General features: G+C 42.5%; 1 protein-coding gene across 1 annotated transcript in view; it reads left to right on the top strand.

The window, feature by feature from the left end:
• Positions 1 to 19,033, top strand: part of Galnt18 (polypeptide N-acetylgalactosaminyltransferase 18) — a 311,052-nt gene that overhangs the window by 232,196 nt on the left and 59,823 nt on the right. The window contains 1 exon segment of the mRNA NM_001079884.1: positions 496 to 610. Within this exon segment, the coding sequence (NP_001073353.1) occupies positions 496 to 610 (115 nt within the window).

The raw sequence follows: 19,033 nt of genomic DNA, 5'->3' as shown, positions 1-19,033 counted from the left end.
TTCATAACACTGTTCTGCTTGAAATTTGTCACAGACAAGCCTTTACCTATAAATGAAATCTATACATTCTTTTTCTATGCTATTCAAAACTGTCAACAACCTGGCTGTCACTCAACTTTCTAAGTGAATAGAGGTTGACATGTAGAGCCCCCAGTGGAGATAATGGGAAAGCCCAACCTGAAGCAGTCTAACCATGTGACTCAAAGTCCAAAGATGCAATCTACATCAACAGAGTGAATGGTACCACCTCCCCTTACTAATGCACCAGCAAGCATAGTGGGGAGCAATGGCTAGTCCCAGAGCAAGAGCTGTCTTCCCACTGTCTCAACTTGCTTGGGGTGGATAACTGAAAGTGAATCTAGGAGGCTACCCAGAAAACGAGGACCTACTGCGTCTGGCAGCAAAGGTGGGAACCTTGGGATTGCAAATTCTTTCTCCTTGGATGACTCTCAGACCAGCCTCTGCTCACAGCTGGCCATCTCTCCCACTCTGCAGGAGCCCCGCCCTCATTGGCTGTTTCATTGTGGACCGGCAGTACTTCGAGGAGATTGGCCTGTTGGACGAAGGCATGGAGGTCTATGGAGGGGAGAATGTGGAGCTTGGGATCAGGGTGAGTGAGATTTCTCACACAGGGCTGAGCTCAGCTCCTATGAGGGTAAGTGAATCAGTCTAGGGGTGTAGTGTTGACGGGCCCCTAGTTCACAATATGAAGGGGGCTAAGAGTTGAGACTCACGTACTCACTGAACATCTAGTTCCAAGCCCTGGTGCATGCACATAGCTGGAGCCAAGGAGACTCAAAGCATCGCCTCTTGGATTTTCAGAAAATAGAGACCTTCAGAGTTTGCTGGCCTAGAGGATCAGATTCCCAGCTTAGCACTTCTGTTTAGACTGAACAGATTTGTTGGGGTGAGCAACAGAAGACACCAACGGGCAGCTGGACGAGAAAAACCACCAGAGTCACTTCCCCATGGCTATCCACTCTACTGAGGTCCATAGAACATTTCCAAAGATAGTTAAAGAGGTCTAACAAGAAATGAATAAACCCCTGGAGTGTGAATAGCAGAACGCAGCCAAATTCACTTCATATTGCTTCCTGACCCCACCTAGTGCTAGCCAGACCCACAGGCCATCCTGGTCCTGATGCTGAGGGCTCTCTGTAGTTATCAACCAATAGTGCGACTCTGTAAGAAGTGCCATTTTCTTTCTTACTCCCCAAAGAACATTCACTGGGCTTTCTGGCTCTTATTTCTTGGCCTGTGACAGAGAAACTTAGAATGATCAGCCAGGACGGTGCATAGGTGCCCTGGCATTAGGTAGAAGTATGGAGGTGGCTTTAATGAAGGGTTATCTGTGTCCAGGAAGCACCCTGTCAAACCCATGGCGTCAGCCTTGGTGAGTCCCCACAATGGTTCCAACTGTCTCTAATACCCCATCACCCATACCCCACAGATTTGTCAGCTTTTTAGAGGGACCTTGTACCACCTGGTGTCTTATTCTTGACAGATTTTTCTGTCTTACAACCAGTCATTCATACCTTATGCAGACCTCCTCCAAAATCCAGTCCTCCCGACTGCACCTTTGCCATGGTACATGCATCTGGTGTCTCCAGGTCCAGTCCAGGCCTTCAGTTTCCACTCAAGAACCTACCCTCCTCTCATCATTACCCTCCTCTGTTTCCCACTCCACAGAATAAGTAGCTGGCCCTGGGACAACCCTCTCCTTAACTGTGCAAAAGAGATCAGACAGTGAGCATCCCATAACGCCCAAAGAACCTAAGGGCGTTCCAGGGCACAGCTCATCCCCGGTCTTAACAGTAGGCTTTGCGAACTGGCTGAAGGAACAGCCTGTCTGAGGCTGGGTTTGGAAAATACCTCAGACACCTGTATTCACTGGCACTCCAAGCAATCGCTTTGGAGGCAGTGGGAATGCACAGGCAGACGGGAAGCTAATGTATTCATAGAGGACAGCGCCTGCATAATCACCCTCATTTCTCCAGCTCTCCCTCCGCTGGTCATTTATTCACCACCCGCCGGCTTCTTCACCATCTCATTTCAGCACTGCTCCTGGATAAATGCTTGCCCCCAAACACAATCTGTTTCACCAGAAGCAGCTGTCAGGAATCGGCCGAGCGGGCAGCACCGCCTCCGGTCACTTGTGTTCTCTGGGTAAAAATGTCCAGAAATGGGGAAAGGAATTAGATTTGTGAACTCTGCTTCCAACATATGTGTGAGTCAATCACACGGTGGTGGTGATGTCTGGCTCTCCTTCCTTAAATTATAAAGCTATTTTGGAGTGTGGGCCGGGGTGAGGCTCTCAGATATGTGTTAAAATATCTTCGGGTAGTTTCGTGTTCAGGGTTTCAAATACAGTATAAAATATTGCCAGACTTTGTTTTCTATCTCTCGCCTCCCACTGGACGGAGATGAAGCATCATTGATGGCAAAGGAAAAGGCGGCTTTTAAAACAGGGCACAGCCTCCATAAGCTTGTGGAACTAAGCTTTGTGTTCTGGTTCTTCCTTGAGGGGGTGCAGAATCTCTCATCATTTTCCATCTCCCTGTGTGTGGTTATCGCTACCTTTCTTTTGTGTTTTACGAGCTGATATCTCTGTGCCTCAGTTTCCTCCCTGAGAAAATAGTATTTCTTATCACCCCTCAGGATTGTATGTCAAACTAAAAGACATTGCTTATCATAGCTCCCTACTCAGCAGCAACTTGTGCAAAGCCCTTATCTGTTTTGTAACATGCAAATAGAATTTTTGCACATATTGACTACCTGAGGTATATCTGGGATCTTTCTAGTCATTTTTTCATCCATGTTCCCTGCATATATGTGTGTGCAATGTGCATGAGTTTATTTGTGTATGTGTGTCAGTGTGTATACACATCTGGGTTTCTACCTGTGGCAGTCCCCCAAGGTTGATGTCTGGGATCATCCTCCAACTCTCTTCCACTGTATTCAATGAGCAGGGTCTCTCAGTCAAACCCAGCATACACATATGGCTAACCCTGCCAGCCAGCTTGCTCTGGGGATCTAGTCTAAACCTTTTAAGGGTAGCAATATAGGCAGCCTGCCACAGCAGCATTTGCATTGGTCTGGGTGTCTCTGGTCTTCACACTTGCTCAGTAAGTACTTTACCAGATGAGCCCTCTTCCCAACCCCTGGGAATTTTTAAAATGTCATCCAACCACAGAATAGCCTAAAATAGACCTTCTATGGTATTTCCCCTTTATCAGTTGAAGAAACTGAAATTATGAACTTGTATAGGTACCAGCAGTGTGCAATTTGTAAAACACAGAGAAAAGACTCAAATCCAGGTCTTTATGGCTCCACAGATACATCACAGTGATCAAGCCCAGGACCTGAGTCCTTCGAGACACCTCCCCCAAGAAATATCACAATGTTTGTGCTTTCTTTCTCCTTTAGACTCAGCCTTGCCTGTTGAATCTCCCTTTAAAGCCTTGATAATCCCATTTTACACTCAATTCTCATAAGCTCCCACCCCTGGCTTCAGAATCTATATGGCAATAAGGAAAAGGTGAGACTTGCTAGGGTAGGAAGTAAGAAATAAGAGCTGACATAATCAGAAGACTGAAAATTTGTATACTTCATGGCTCAGAGAGTTCTAGGACATAAGAATGTATTCCAGAGTTTGAAAGAACATAAAATAAAAAAAACAGTTAGAAACTGTTATCAGCTCAATTGAGTCGCTCTTCCCCCCCCCCCAAATGTCAAGAAATCCTCATTCTTTCCCTGGAAACGTGAGCTTATGTGGAAATAGTCTTCACGGGTATAAGCGGGGTATAGGAAGCCACACTGGGTCAGGGTGTATACTGATCTAACGTGTCTGCTGTCTTTATAAGAAGAAACTTTGGACAAAAATGAACATGAAAAAAATACAGCTATGTAAAGCTAGAAGCAGAGGTTGGAGTTGTGATGCCACAAGCCAAGGAATACTTAAGGCTTGAAGAGGTAAGAGACCCTTCTCTAGAGGCTCTGAAAGGAAAGCCCTTTGTCACACCTCCACTGGGGCTTCTAGTACCCAGAACTCTGCATTCATTTTTGTCCATTTGGCAATCTCCCATAGTAGTTTGTTAGAAAGCCAAGAAAACTAATAGAGACAAAAACTTCAGATCGGCACATTATCTGGGAAACCTGGTGACATTTAAACTCCCTTCATCTTGGCCCTGTGCAATGGGCTTGATTTCCCTCCTATGGAACTGGGGTCTCAAAGGGCTGTTTTCTCAATATAAAGCATAACTCACCTCTGGAAAACAAGCCATTTAAATCAGGCTACAAAACTTCACACAGCTAGAGGTCCATGGAACGAGAGGTGACAGATTTTAAAACATCATAGAAATAAGAGAAAATGCATGCATGAAGATGAAATACTGCAAAATCAATAGACAAATTATACCTAAAGAGTCTTCAGAGCAGCGAATCAAATACAGGATGGAAAATATGTTGTACAATGATCTATTTATCCAGTGTGTGTGTGTGTGTGTGTGTGTGTGAGAGAGAGAGAGAGAGAGAGAGAGAGAGAGAGAGAGAGAGAGAGAGAAACTGTTCCATATTTAGGTGGTGTGTCTGTACCTGTGCCAGTGCATGGAGGATGTCAGATGTACTTTCTATTGCTCTCTTCATTATTCTCTTGAGATCGAGCACCTCTGTAGCTTGCCTGTTGACCAACAAGTCCCAGTGATCCTCCTGTCTCTGTGCTTCCCACCAACAGATCGGAGGTTACAGATGTATGTGTGGCCAGCCCAGCTTTTTGTGCAGGGGCTGAGATCTGAACTTGGGTCTTCAGGCTTGTGTAGCAACTGCACTGACCCATCCCTCCACCACATAAGAATTCATATTTTAGTCAAAAGATATTAAAATATGAATGAGAAGACTTTGCAAATCATTTGTTCGTTTTTGTCATGGCAACAGAATTTCTGAGAAAAACATGTGAAGGAGGAGAGATTCCATGTTGGCTCATGGTTTCAGAGGTCTCAGTCTAAAGTTGCTTGACTCCATTAATCCTGGTCCTGGGGTGCGGCATAACATCATGCCACTGAATATTTTTGTTGCTGTGACAACAAGCAACATGATGGAGGAAGGATTTATTACAGCAAATGGATGCATGGGATGCATTAAATCATGAGGGAAACGTCATAGCTGCAGGAGCTTGACACACCTGCGCACATTGTGTGCATTGTCTGGAAGCAGAGAGCGATGGCTGTGGTGCTCAGCCTGCTTTCATTTTTGCGCTGTCCAGGACCCCAGTACATGGAGTGATGCTATCTACCTGGAGGGTGTCTTCACCCCTGTTAACCTAATCTAGATAATCCCTCATTGACTTGCCCAGGGTGTTGTCTCTTCGGTGATTCTAGGGTCTGTTAGGTTGAAAATGAATATTAATCATCACAGCTTCTTAACTCCCAGTGTCCAGAAAGTAAAGAAGGGAAGAAAGACCAAGGAGCAGTGGACAAGCCATGCATTCAAAGGCACAGCTTCCATGGCTCACATCGTCCAACAAGTCCCCACCTCCTCCTGGCCCAGTTTAGCTATGAACTCAACCGTGAATTCATCTACTGGTGGTTTAGTGCCCTTATCAGTAGTGGCGCCAATCCATCAATATATGAGCCTTTGGGGACATTTTACATCTAAACTGTAACATTTGGTTTGACTAGGACAAATTTTCAAATGTGAAAAATATAAAATGAAGCTAAGTAGATGGGACAGACAAATATATGAACATTATTAAGATAATAAAACCAACAAACTATATAGTATATATAAAGGAATCATTCAAAATCAACCCAGAAAGAAAAACAAAAGGATATGGGGGGAGATTAGTAGACTAGAGAGACTATACTATCTTACAGTTCCAAGTGGAGATGGCAAAAGGAGAGGATTAGGCAAAAGCAATTATTTTAGCAAATAATGTCTGACTAATATGACAATTCAATTTGTCCAAAATCAGATAAGTATGAAAATATACATTATGTATGTGTGTGTATATATGTGTATGTATGTGTGTATGTATATATGTATGTACATATGTGTGTATATGTATGTGTGTATGTGTGTGTATTATGCATGTATGCCTGTATGTGTGTATGTGTGTATGTGTATGTATGTATGTATTTGTATGTATGTACGTATGTATGTATAGTGAAACTAAATAAGAAGGATAAGAACTTACCCCAGCTAGAGAAAGAGAAACCAATCCTTAAATGATTAGAACAGCCGACTTCTCACTGCAACTGTGAAAGCCAAGAGTCTGTGGGATACTCTTTTCAATATGATGAGTAAATGCTTGTCAGAGTATATGGGTGTACCCAAAATAACCCCACTCAAAAAATAATAGGATACACAACACACACACACACACACACACACACACACACATGCACACACACACACACACACATACACACACACACACACACACTAATTTTCTCATGTAAGATCTTTATTAAATAAGTTAAAAAATATTTATGCTGGGGGGGAAAAGATCCCCAAAGGAAATGTGAGATTAAAGAATACTTACCTCAATGGTGGTAAATAGGTAAGTCTAATAGAATATGGCATAGAACAAAACACCAGAGTGCTGCTTACAGGGCCAGTAAAACCCCATGCATGTAGAAGGAGCATGTACACTAGGAGAAGTGATTGAGATTGTTGTAAATGTCTATTTTGTTAATCGCAGATAGGTTACTGGTTGAGTTTGAAATGTTGTAACTTAAGTAAACAAATTAAATTTTGTAGGGATTACATGAAAAGCACAGAATAAAGAAATGATTTCAAAATCAGTTGTTGGAAAATAAAATATGAATATTCTATAAGCAAGACATAAATAGATGTATACAACAGCTTGTGCAGAGAGGCACCACAGGCCTACTTATACCAGTCAATTTACATGAACTAAGTCAAAAGATAGTTTTAGACTAGCTTAAAAGTTTACTTAGCAATGGACTATTTATAAGAAACATACCTGACATGATAAAAACCTAAAAGGATAGAAAAATTCATAGTGGGAAGATGTTAACCTAAAGGAAGCTATCGTATTAATTTTAGAAAAAAAAAGTGCAATTATAATAAAAAGGCCTAAAATGATAAGTAGGAAATTCATGCAGAATCTATTAGTTGCCAGTTGAATGTTACTAATGGAACAATGTAAATTTGTATAAAAGAGGAAATCTGCAGAGTGTAGAGATATGGCTCAGCAGCTAAGAGTACTGGCTGTTCTTCCAGGGGACCGAGGTTTGATTCCCAGCACTTACATGGTGACTTACAGAGTACTGGCTGTTCATCCAGAGGTTTAATTCCCAGCACCTACATGGTGACTACGATGGTTTGTAACTCAGTACTGTGATCTGGCCTCTGTGGGCACCAGGCATGCATGACGTATGCTGACATACATAGAGACAAAACAACCATACATGTCAAAAAAAGGTTTTTATGGTTTTAGAAAAACGCTAGAAGAACAATGCGACAGCAGCAACCCTGACAGCACAGCAGAAGGCTTTATTACGTCTCCCCAAAGACAAGGACAGATGCACACAGTTAATGGGTTGACTCTGAAGAGCACCTAAATGTTTTTGGATGAGATTTTTCTCCCAGAGCAAATTGAATGTTCATGAATGTTGAGCACATTCTGGGGTATAAGACAAGACACAATAAATATCAAGGGTTTTTCTGGCATAGAGCATGTTCTCATACCAAAATGGAATTGTTAGAAACCATGACCAAAAGTTACAGACAAAACCATTATTTTTGAAAATTATGCTTCTAAAAATTCATGTTTCAAAGAAGCAATCATATCAGAAATTTTAAAATTCTTTGAACCTAGTGATAATAGATATTTTCCGTACCTATGTTGTGTGAATGCAGCTCAAGTTCAGCTGAAGAGAAACTGTCTGACATCCCATTCCTCTATTAGAAATGAAAGCTGAGCATTAATAGCATATAAATAGTTAGGAAAACATCAGAATAAAAATAGTAGAAGAAAATACTGAAGAACTGCTTTTCCTGCATAGTTTACAATATCCCAAAGCTGTTCCCACAGTGGAAGTTTGCCAGGACCTGGAGAGAAAACATTAGGATTGAAGACCTCAATGACTATAAGTGAGAGAAAGACAGCCCTGAAAATGGTCCAAGAGGCTGGATAGATAGACACAGACATTTGTATTGCGTGACATGGACCTCACCCTAGAAAATTATCTGTGATTCATATTTATAAAGAACCCAGAAGTGGAATTTTGTGGTTACCTTTTAACCCATCTTCAAAGAGCAAAATTAATTTGTGTGTTCAGACATTGGGTGATCTTTTAGCTTTTGAGTCACTTCAGAAAGTACTAAACAAGCTCATGAATGTCTGTCAACACCATGGACTACAGATAACAAAAAACAAGCAAAAGCTCTACTCCTTCATGCAGGATATAGACAGGACTAGTCTCATGATAGGGCAGAGCCCAGAATGAGAATATGTGATTAAGCCATGCTCTGTCCTTTAGAAAGATGTGGTTGTAGTTGATGACCCATTACAGTTGTTGGGATCTTCCAAGCACAAACACCTGATAAAGTTCCTCTTTTGTTTAAACTAAAGAAAAAATAACAAAGATAAGAACAAAATATAATGAAACAGCATGTACACACACACACACACACACACACACACACACCTATACATGCTCATATGTATTCATATAAGAAAAAAGATTTGTAAAGACAAAACTTGTTTATTTGATAAAATAATCAACTTGCAGAACTTTAACAGGAGAAGAGACAAGGTACAGAGATAGATAAATGTTAGGAATAGAAAAAGGCTCTTTGATGTAGGTATCTACAATTAAGAAAATATAACAAACAAGTTTATGCTATAATTTGAAAATGTCAACAAAAATACAAATTTGTGGAATGATATTTTTATAAAAACTGACAAAAGAAGAAATAAAAACCCAAACCTGGCCCGTGATCATGTAAGAAATTGAATTTCTAGTTTAAAATATACTCAAAAATAAAATCTAGGACTCGTTAGTTTTACTGTTAAATTCTGTCAAGGTGTCAAGGAACAAAACATTCTAAATGTATAACATACAGAATAGAGAAACATATTAAGTGCTTGATCACAAGGCAGCTTCTATCTCATCCTTCTGTATCTAAGCATCCAGGAAAAGTCTAAGTTTATAGCACAATTGTTGAAGATCTTTTTTTTTCTCTATGATGTGGACCTCAGATTGTTGAAGATCTTAACAGTCTTCAGTCATAAAAGAAAATTCTCAATTGCATTTTGTGCTCTACTTCAATGAGCTAACACACACACACACACACACACACACACACACACACACACATTTCTTAAATGAAATGCATGAGCTACATGGAGTTGCCAGGGAGAAATATGGGAAGCCTTACCTGCATTTAATTGCAGTTGAACTCTGTAATATGAACACATTCCTGTGGCAGAAACCAAAGTGTTCAGAAAGAGAGGAAGAGGGCAAATGTCCACCGCCGTTACAGTACTCCTATTGCCTAGATCTGGCAGCCAGGAGAAAGGGAACCCTTCTCCACCATGCTTTTGCTATGGGTGACACTTGGGTAGATCGAGCCATTTGGCATTACCACATGGAGAAGAGTTTGTTGGGCAGCCATGGGATATATACAAATCATGGACTCCTGTCTAAGCACCCAGGCTTTCTCACTGGGGTTTCTCATGGGAGGACAGGGCTTCTATCTTGGAATATTCTTTCTCATTTGGCCCTCTAGACAATGACCTCCTACTCTGATGACTCATTTTTTATAAGATTTGTTTATTTTATGTGAGTACACTGTAGCTGTCTTCAGACACACCAAAAGAATGCATCAGATCCCATCACAGATGGTTGTGAACCACCGTGTGGTTGATGGGAACTGAACTCACAACCTCTGGATGAGCAGTCAGTGCTCTTAACCACTGAGCCACCTCTTCAACTGATGACTCTTAAATAGCATTTTCACCCCATCCCCTAAGACTGAATCGCTGTCCCCATTCTTTATTGTTTAATTTGAACTTTGTGCCTTTACCTGCTGCTTCTTAGCCTCTTCATGGGGCTTGACTAGGATGTGAGTCTCTTTCTGTGCAGGCTTCTGGAGACGAGCCTCATCTAGGATGGGAAGAATTCTAGCTAATTGGCTGCACACTTTGACCTCTGAGGGCCACATGGAGTCATCCTTCCACTTCTCCATCCACATAGCCTTTAACAACTTATTGAGACTAGCGTTTGCACTTGGGGGCTCTCTCCATCTCAGACCATGACCATTCGAACCAATTCAGTCTTCGGTCATCCTGTCTACAAGATTTCACCCCCTTATAAACCTTCTCTCTCAAGCCATGGGGAACCTAGTACCCACCTGCCAACGTGGCAGGAAAGTGCATATTCTACAGGCACACAGGAGGAAAGAAACAAAACAGAGGAGAATAAACAGATTAGACCTCACAATGACAGTTAGGGGCTATCGGTTGCCCCTGTGGGTGGGGGCATGGCTCAGTTGGTAGAATGCCTGCGTAGAATGTACAAGGAAAGCTCTGGGTCCTGTCCACAGCACCATGTATAAGCCAGTCATAACACTATAACCCCAGTACTCAGGAGGTAGGGATGGGAGAATCAGTTTAGGGTCACCCTTGGCTACATAACAAGTTCAAGGCTAGCCTGTGCTATGCAAGACCCTATCTCAAAAAAAAAATTGTTCTTAATTCCAGTAGGAAGATACACTATTATATATCTGTTAAATAACGAAGTTGGTATCTTTTTTCAATATTTTCAGGATCTTTCCCTTACAATAATCCCTTTTAGTGCAGACACACAAGTACCACAGCAAGCCAGAATTTATTATCCCAAAACTGTTGATCTTCCAACATGTTTATGTTGGCCCCAAAAGTTAATCCATCCTTATACTTTATTATCTCATTATCATAATTATTATTTTAACAGCAACTATAATAAGAAGAAATAAATTTAGAAACTCCATAAACTATAAAGAGCTCTACATAAAGCATATGATCATATCCATCGTCCATGTGACGTTTATGCTACTACTCATTTTAAACAGTGTTTTTTAAGGTGTGTATTAATTTAAATGTATTACCTGCCAAATTTTGTATTCAGACAGTGCTCAAAATCCGCATTGTAAAGGAGGAAAACTAACTCTGGCTAACTAAAAATTAAAGGGCCAGTTGGAAGCCATTTATCTGGGGTTTGCCAGTCTGACAGGTGAGGCCTGGATTTCAGGGTTGCTTTAGTCTATATAACTCTTTTAAAGTAAGCCAGAGGCTTCTCACACAGCTAAGACATCTGCACTGCTGTCTCCTGTGAGTTGTTCAGACCTTTGGCCCGCTTTCCTTCAGTGTTATTAATCTCTATTTTCAAGATGTCTACACATTAGAAGCAGTACTGCCTTATCTCATAATTTGAACTTCTCTCCCAAGTGTGTTATTTCTCTGCTGTTTTTTGCTATGAAAAGACTGCTTTGCACTACTTTATTTGAGACAAAGCCTTATTGTAGCCCAGGCTAGCTTTGAATTCACTTGGTGGCTCAGTCTTACCTCTAACCTAACTTGTAATTCTTCTGTTTCCACCTCTTGCATCACCATGCTCAGCCTATGCTGATTTTTCAAAATCAAGCAAATGTATCAGCCTTTCCCTTCCTTTCCAAGTCCTTAGTTAAGAAAATCTGACCCATTCCTGGTTGGAGAGAACTTTACCTATATTTTCTACTTGTATACTCCTATCTTTCATATTTTAATATCTAATTTTTTTTCGAAACCAACCCGGATATAGTGTGCGGAATGGATCCAGTCTTATTGTTCCCTGTGAACATCCTACCACATTCTGTCTTCGTTCGTTTTCTATGCTATAATAAAATGCTGGATAGTGAGTGATTTTAAAAGACTAGAAGTTTACTCTTGCTTGTGCTGCTGGTGACAGCAAGTATAAGAGCACAGCACCAGAGCTGGCCTGGCTCAGTAAAGACCTGGTGCGACACAGCAGTACAGTGTACAGTGTATTGTGAATGACCAGCAGCTCGTTCAGAAGACACACACGTGCAGATGCACACACACACACACACACACACACACACACACACACACACACACACACACAGACACACACACACAAAACAACAACAGCAGCAATGGAGCTTAAGCTTTTTCAAAGTGCTGCAGATTTGTGTAGAAAGTGATGAGTTTCAGAATAACATTTTAAGTCCAAGCTGTCTTATACTTTGACTGTGTCCACTCACTCCCCTGTACCCGCTGTCACTCCTAACCTCTCCCACTTCTCTTCACCTTTCCCAGTAGTTCCCCTTCTAATTTCCCATCATGTTCGTGTATGTGTGTGTGTATGTGTGCACGTGCGTGCCTGCATGTATGTGTGTGTGTTTATGTGTGTGTGTATGTGTGCACATGCATGTCTGTGTGTGTGTTAGAGATGGTGGTGGTAGTGGATAAATGCTATGAGCCCTGCCACAGATGTTTGTTTGCTTGTTTGGTTTTTACTCTTTTTGAAAATCCTAGGAACTAAAGCCAGGGATTGAACCTCAGAATACTCTGGACACCTCTTCCACCATTGAGCTGCACCCCACCTCTTTTTTTACTTTTTATTTTTAAGACAGAATCTCATTAGATTTCCCAGGCTGGCCTTGAATTCACTCAGAAGTCAGAGAGGGCTTGAGCCTGACATCTTCCTCTCATTACCCTCTCACATAGTTGGGATCACAAACCTGAAGTTAGTTCTAGGTCCAGGTCCTGCCTTTTTTTGGTCTTATTTTGTGGTAATTCCAGCTCTTGGAAGTAGAAACAGTATGTATGGTCAGTGGTTTAAGACCATCCTCAGCTGTGTGGTGAGTTGGAACCTAGCCTAGCTATCAGACATTGTCTCAAAATTAATTGGTTGGTTTTAAAAGATGTGGTGAAATGGTCAATTAATAAACTAACTCCCCCTCCAGAACTGATACTCTACTGAGTGCTGTGCCCATCATGGGTTTAGTTACTTGTCTTGTCTCACTGCTGTGACAAACTACCTGAAAAGACGCAATGTACAGGAAGAAGAATTGTGTTGGCTCCGCAGTCTCAGGGTAGACCCCATCATGATGGGGGAGGCACAGCAGCACTAACTTGGGGTGCTGGCACATTGTATGTACAATTAAAAAGCACAGAGTGGGGTGGGAGAGATGGCCCAGAGGTTTAGCACACTGACTGCTCTTGTAGAGAACCTGGGTTCAGTTCCCAGCACCCACATGGCAGTTCACGATCATCCCTAACTCTAGTTCCAGATGATTTAAAAAACAGAACGCAACAAGCCCTGGTTCTCAGCTCTGCCTTCATCCAGTCCAGGACCCCAACTCAGAGGCATAGCACCTATATTTAGGGGGACATTCTAATTATTTTAACTTGGTCAAGATAGTCTAGATAATCTAGATAGTCCCTCATAAGTATGCCCAGAGGCTTGTCTCAGGAGATTCTAAAGTCTGTCAAGTTGACAACCAGTGTCAAGCATCACAATAATGAACTCATGTCAAGAACCACAAGAATTCTTAGCCTTATTTTTCAGAGGAGGTCACTGGGGCTCAGAGAAATTGACTCACTTGCCAAATCCCTCAGAGAAGCAGTGTGCTTGACTGTGATGGTGATTTGATCTGATTCCAAGGACTCTAGTTACCTCCTTGGACTCCCAGAATGGGAGTGGACAGAGGACATGGATATGCCATAAGAAGGCCATGGCATGGACAGACGGTGACAGCAATAAAGAGTGTAGAATGTGGGCAATTCATAGGACTCTTTGACCAGAGAAAGGGTGAGGTGATTCCCTGACAGGTGGTGGGCTAGTGCCCAGAGATAGACAAGGGCAAGTATCAGAGCCTTGGGAAAGCATGAACTTGACAAGAGAGAACTTCTGCTCTACCTGTTCCCTTCTGGATGGTCAGCCATTGTTACCTCTACTCTATTGGAATGTGTGCCACAAGCCATAACCTTCTGGAACCCATGGCACCTCAAATCACCCAAGGCCTCTAACATGGGAGCAGCCTGATGTTAGGACATGTTAGGCCCAAATTTTAGGTTGGTGGGCACTCCCTTGTCTAAACCCTCACATAAAAGGGAATTATTCCACCCTGCCTGACAGCTCCAAGAAGGTGTCGGACACTGTGTGGCAGCTTCTTTTCTTGAGAGCATGTCATTTCCTAACGCACCAGCCACACAAGGGTATAAAGTTCTATGGTCTCCCAGCCGCATCCGGACAGACACAGCTTCACAATACGTTGTAAAAAGCTTTACGGTTAGTGAAGATAAGTACAAAATTAATCCCTAAAGAACAAAGCAATTTTAAAAAGCACATAATGAAGCAATTAGCTGAAAACGGTGGGAAGCAGAAGGTAGGCACCCTCGGAGGAGAGTGCTGGGAGGGTCTTCGCACTTCAGCTTTTGTTCTTTGTGCGGTTCAATGAGGAAGCCAGAGAAAAGCAGGGTAAATGAGACACAGGCATGGGGTGGAAGCTGATAAAGGATTCTGGGAACCAACTCCAAGGAAATTTTACCTTCTGAATAAGCTAAGGCCAAGGGAGGAGAGAGCTGCAAAATCCATTGCTGGGGCTGTCTGTAAAATCTGCTCAGAGACAGTAGATTACAGAGTAGAAGCATGTCAGCAGTGAATTTCCCAATTTGAGGGAAAAGGCAAAACAAAAGCAAAACATTAAAAATTAAAAAGAGAAATAGAACAACAACAACGACTGTACTGGCTGGTTTTGTGTGTCGACTTGACACAAGCTGAAGTTATCAGAGAAAGGAGCCTCAGTTGAGGAAATGCCTCCATGAGACCCAGCTGTAAGGCATTTTCTCAATTAGTGATCAAGGGGGAGGACCCAGCCCATTGTGGGTGGTGCCATCCCTGGGATGGTAATTTTGGGTTCTATAAGAAAGCAAGCGGAACAAGCCAGGGGAAGCAAGCCAGTAAGTAACATCTCTCCATGGCCTCTGCATCAGCTCCTGCTTCCTGACCTGCTTGAGTTCCAGTCCTGACTTCCTTTGGTGATGAACAGCGATGTGGAAGTGTAAGCTGAATAAACCCTTTCCTCCCCAACTTGCTTCTTGGTCATGATGTTTGTACAGGAATAGAAACCCTGACTAAGACAAACAACAAAAAAGGGAACAGCAATGGCTGTTAAAGTCCCTGGGAGACCCTCCTACCTAAACAAATAAAAACCCTTAAAATCACATCTATCTGTTTGTGTGTATCTGTGTGTGTATTTGTCTGTTTGCGTGTGTGGTGCTATATGTCTGAGTATATTTGTGTGTGGCTGTGTTTGTACACATGTGGAGTACCTGTGGAAGTTAAAGGATGACTCCTACCTGTGAATCCCAGAGACTGAACTCAGGTTTTCCGGCTTAGTGACAAGCCTCTTTACCCTGTGAACTATCACCTTACCAGCTGTCTTCTGCCTTCTCTTTAGCTGTGCTAGCCTGCCTGCTGGTCTGTTCCAGGGGCTGGAAGGGAGCTTCATGGCAACCCTTTGATTGTTTCTCTAAAGTCCCAGACACACAGAACAAAGCCAGACAAAATGGAAAATGGAAGTGTGGCTCCTCCCCTTCCTCTCTTCCCCCACTTTCTCCTCCTCATCATTATTACAGTGCAGATACTGTCGTGATTTCCTTAAATAAGACTTTTTCTTCTCAACAAAACGGGACCTCTATGAGTCTGAGCTAGGTCCTCTGCATATACGTTATGGGTTCGTAGTTTAGTGTTCTTATGGGACTCCCAACCGTGGAAGTAGTGGGGTCTCTGACTCTTCTGCCTGCACTTGGTATCCTTTTTCTTCTACCGTGTTACCCCATCCAGCCTTGATATGAGGGTTTGTGCCTCGTCTTATTGGACCTTGTTATGCCATGTTATATGTATATTTCTGAGAGACCTGATCTTTGTTTTGAAAAGAAACAGAGGAATGTATCTGGAGGAGATGGGAGGGGAGTAGACAGACTGGGAGGAGTGAATAAGAAAAGAATAAAAGAAAAACCCTTTCTTCTTAGGGATAACAGTACAGGTAATGGAGCAATTGTTTGGAGGATATTTTGTTTGATTGATTTTTGATGTTGTTTTTAAGGATCAAGCAATAGATGTAGAATTATACATTATATTATAAGTGTACTATGTTAGTCAATTCACGTACTTTAAGAACATTACAGTAAGTGACTTTGATCACACATTTCCTTTCTTAGTATTCTGGAGGCTGAATATCTAAGACTAGAGCGCAGGAGGGCCAGACCTGGTAAGGGCTCTCCTTCTTACGTCTAAACAGCCACCCCTGACCATGCTGTCTGTTCTTTCCTCTTACAAGAGCACCTTGTAGATCAAGATTCCTCTCTTGTGACACCCTTTAGCCTTAGTCACTTTCCTTACTAGTTTTCTCACGCTGTGCCAGTGGTGAGGAAGGAATTTACAGAAGCTGTATTTGCTGGCATAGTGTGTGTGTGTGTGTGTGTGTGTGTGTGTGAGAGAGAGAGAGAGAGAGAGAGAGAGAGAGAGAGAGAGAGAGAGAGAGAGAGTAAGTGCGTTGGTAGAAGGCAATGATGATACAGGTAATTATGGTTTTCAAGCCTGGGCTGTTACATGGATGAGGGGAGGCTAGAGAGAGATGGGAAAGAAGGGAAGAAAATCTAGAAGTCCGGTTTGGACCAGATAAGCTTAAGATGTCTGACTAGTATGTAGGTGAGGTGGCATGCAGGCAGCTGGCCATGTCAGTTTCTACCTTGATGGGTCAGTCTCCTTCTTCCCTTGGCAGCACTAGTGAGCCTCACAGCTGAGAGTCTTACCATGACTATAAGCATGAAAATACTGAGCAAGTGCTAAGCTGACAAAGAGTAGCCCATGCTAGGTTTAAGTCAATTGTCTGTAGTTACCCAGTGAATTTCCACAGCTGCTCTCAGAATTGTTCATTTGTTTTTGTTTTTATTTTGGGGGGGGGGGGTGTCTCTATTTTCCATACAAGGAAACTGTGAGGCAGTGGGATGAGCTGACTCCAGGCACCAGTTTGGCAAGTGGGAATTAGGTGATTTCACACCAAACTGTTTGACCCAGAGCCTCTGCTCAGAACCACAATGAAATCATGTCTCCCAAGAGGCATAATTTGGGGCCCATTTCCTACTCTGCTTCTGAAGAATGATGTGACTTTGAATTTCATGTGTTCACCTTGGAAATGGTGTGGTCCCCTTCAATTCTGCTTTTCTGTGACGATGATTTCTTTTATAAAGCCTGTTGCTAATGTAATGTCACCTAAGTGCCTTTTGGCAAGGACTTCTGTGAAGATGCCCAAGTTGGCAATTCATTTCGCTAAGTACCAAAGGGCAAATGTCTTTCAAGAAGCCCCAGCACATTAACTGTATTAGTCACTTTTCTTATTGCTATGGCAAAATGCCTCACCAAACAACCTAAGGACAGAAAGATGTGCTTGGCTCATGGTTTCGGGGGATTTGCAGTCCATCATCCTGGCTGACTGGTAGATAAGAACTTACCAGGAATGATAACACCTCAAAGACCTGCCTTCCAGTTAGGCCTCCCTGAATAGGAATTAAACATTGAAATATGTTGAGTCTGTAAGAGAGAGTCTACATGCAACCCATAATATCAGATTTTGTGATTTGAATTCTAGACACTTGACAGATAAACTTTTTTTTTTTTTTGGTTCTTTTTTTCGGAGCTGGGAACCGAACCCAGGGCCTTGCGCTTCCTAGGCAAGCGCTCTACCACTGAGCTAAATCCCCAACCCCGACAGATAAACTTTTTAAAAACAAGTTGCGTCCTGGGAGAGAAAACTGAGTGTCTGGACTTTGTTTTCACAATCTCTCTTTTAAAAATATTTTGTTTATGTGTATGTGTTTGTTACTTCTGGTGCACCATGTGCATGGCCAGTGTTCTCAGGGGCCAAAAGAGAGGGTCAGATCCCCTAAAACTGGAATTACAGGTGTTTCTGAGTTGCCTGGTGTGGATGCTGGGAATTGAACCCGGATCCTCTGCAAGGGCAACAAATGCTAACTACTGAACCATCTTGCCAGTTGCCATCTCTATCATTTTAATGATAACTGGTGAGCCCCACTGGGACAAGCCTGGAGGGGAACTTAGGCCAGACTTGTACCTTGGATCTGATTTCTACCTGTCCCACCTTGGTGACACTAAAACTGCCTGTCATCAGATTGTGCCCCACCCTATCCTGGGAGTAACAGAGTTATGCTTTCCCCCTGTGTTCCTGGTTGATCTGGTTTCAGAAAGGCTCCTCCAGACTTACCATGACAATTGTCTTGGACACTGGCTCAAAGAGATCCTTAGAGCCAGTGCCATTCTTTGTGGGAGGAGGGACATCTATTATGTATAGCCAACTTGAATTTGATTGGGACAGGCTAATGAAGCATTCATATGTGTTGGATTTGCTTCTGATTAGATTAAGCCTCAGAGAGAGGGAAGAAGCAGCCACTGATTAAAGACATAAAAAAGGAAACACTTTAAATGAGTAAGTAGCTCATCTTCATATAGCGAAGTAAAAATTAAACACAGTCCACAGGCCTGCTCTGAATAGCAGCTGGATGGATAAAGAACGCAGTCCACAATGGGAAGGTACTGAAAGAGCCTTAAGCAAATGCAAAGAAGAAATAAATGGGCCCAGTTCTCTGGGAGAAGCGACTCTTCTTACCAGGCAGGGATGGGTGAAGTTTTGTTTGACTGTTTGAAGAATTGGCCCTTGACTTCCTTGGGCACTCTAACTCAGCACAGGGATAATAATAGGACCAGAGATCTCAGCTCAAAACAAAACAGTGATTAGAGTGGCTAGCACAAGTAGGAATGGATCTACTTGACATTTGGCTAATGGTCTCTCTCTGCCACTGAGGTCTCTTCTAGAGCTTTGAGCTATAGAAATGTCTGAACTTGGTCTAGTCCCTTCCCAGGCTCTTGGAGCAGGATTCTCTGATAGTGAGCCCCAGCTAACATCTATATCTCCTGCCAGGGCCTGCAGCAGTTGCTAG

This window comes from Rattus norvegicus, chromosome 1 (genome assembly GCF_036323735.1).
Source record: "Rattus norvegicus strain BN/NHsdMcwi chromosome 1, GRCr8, whole genome shotgun sequence".
Lineage (NCBI taxonomy): Eukaryota > Metazoa > Chordata > Mammalia > Rodentia > Muridae > Rattus > Rattus norvegicus.
This window is presented reverse-complemented; position numbering and strand designations above follow the sequence as displayed.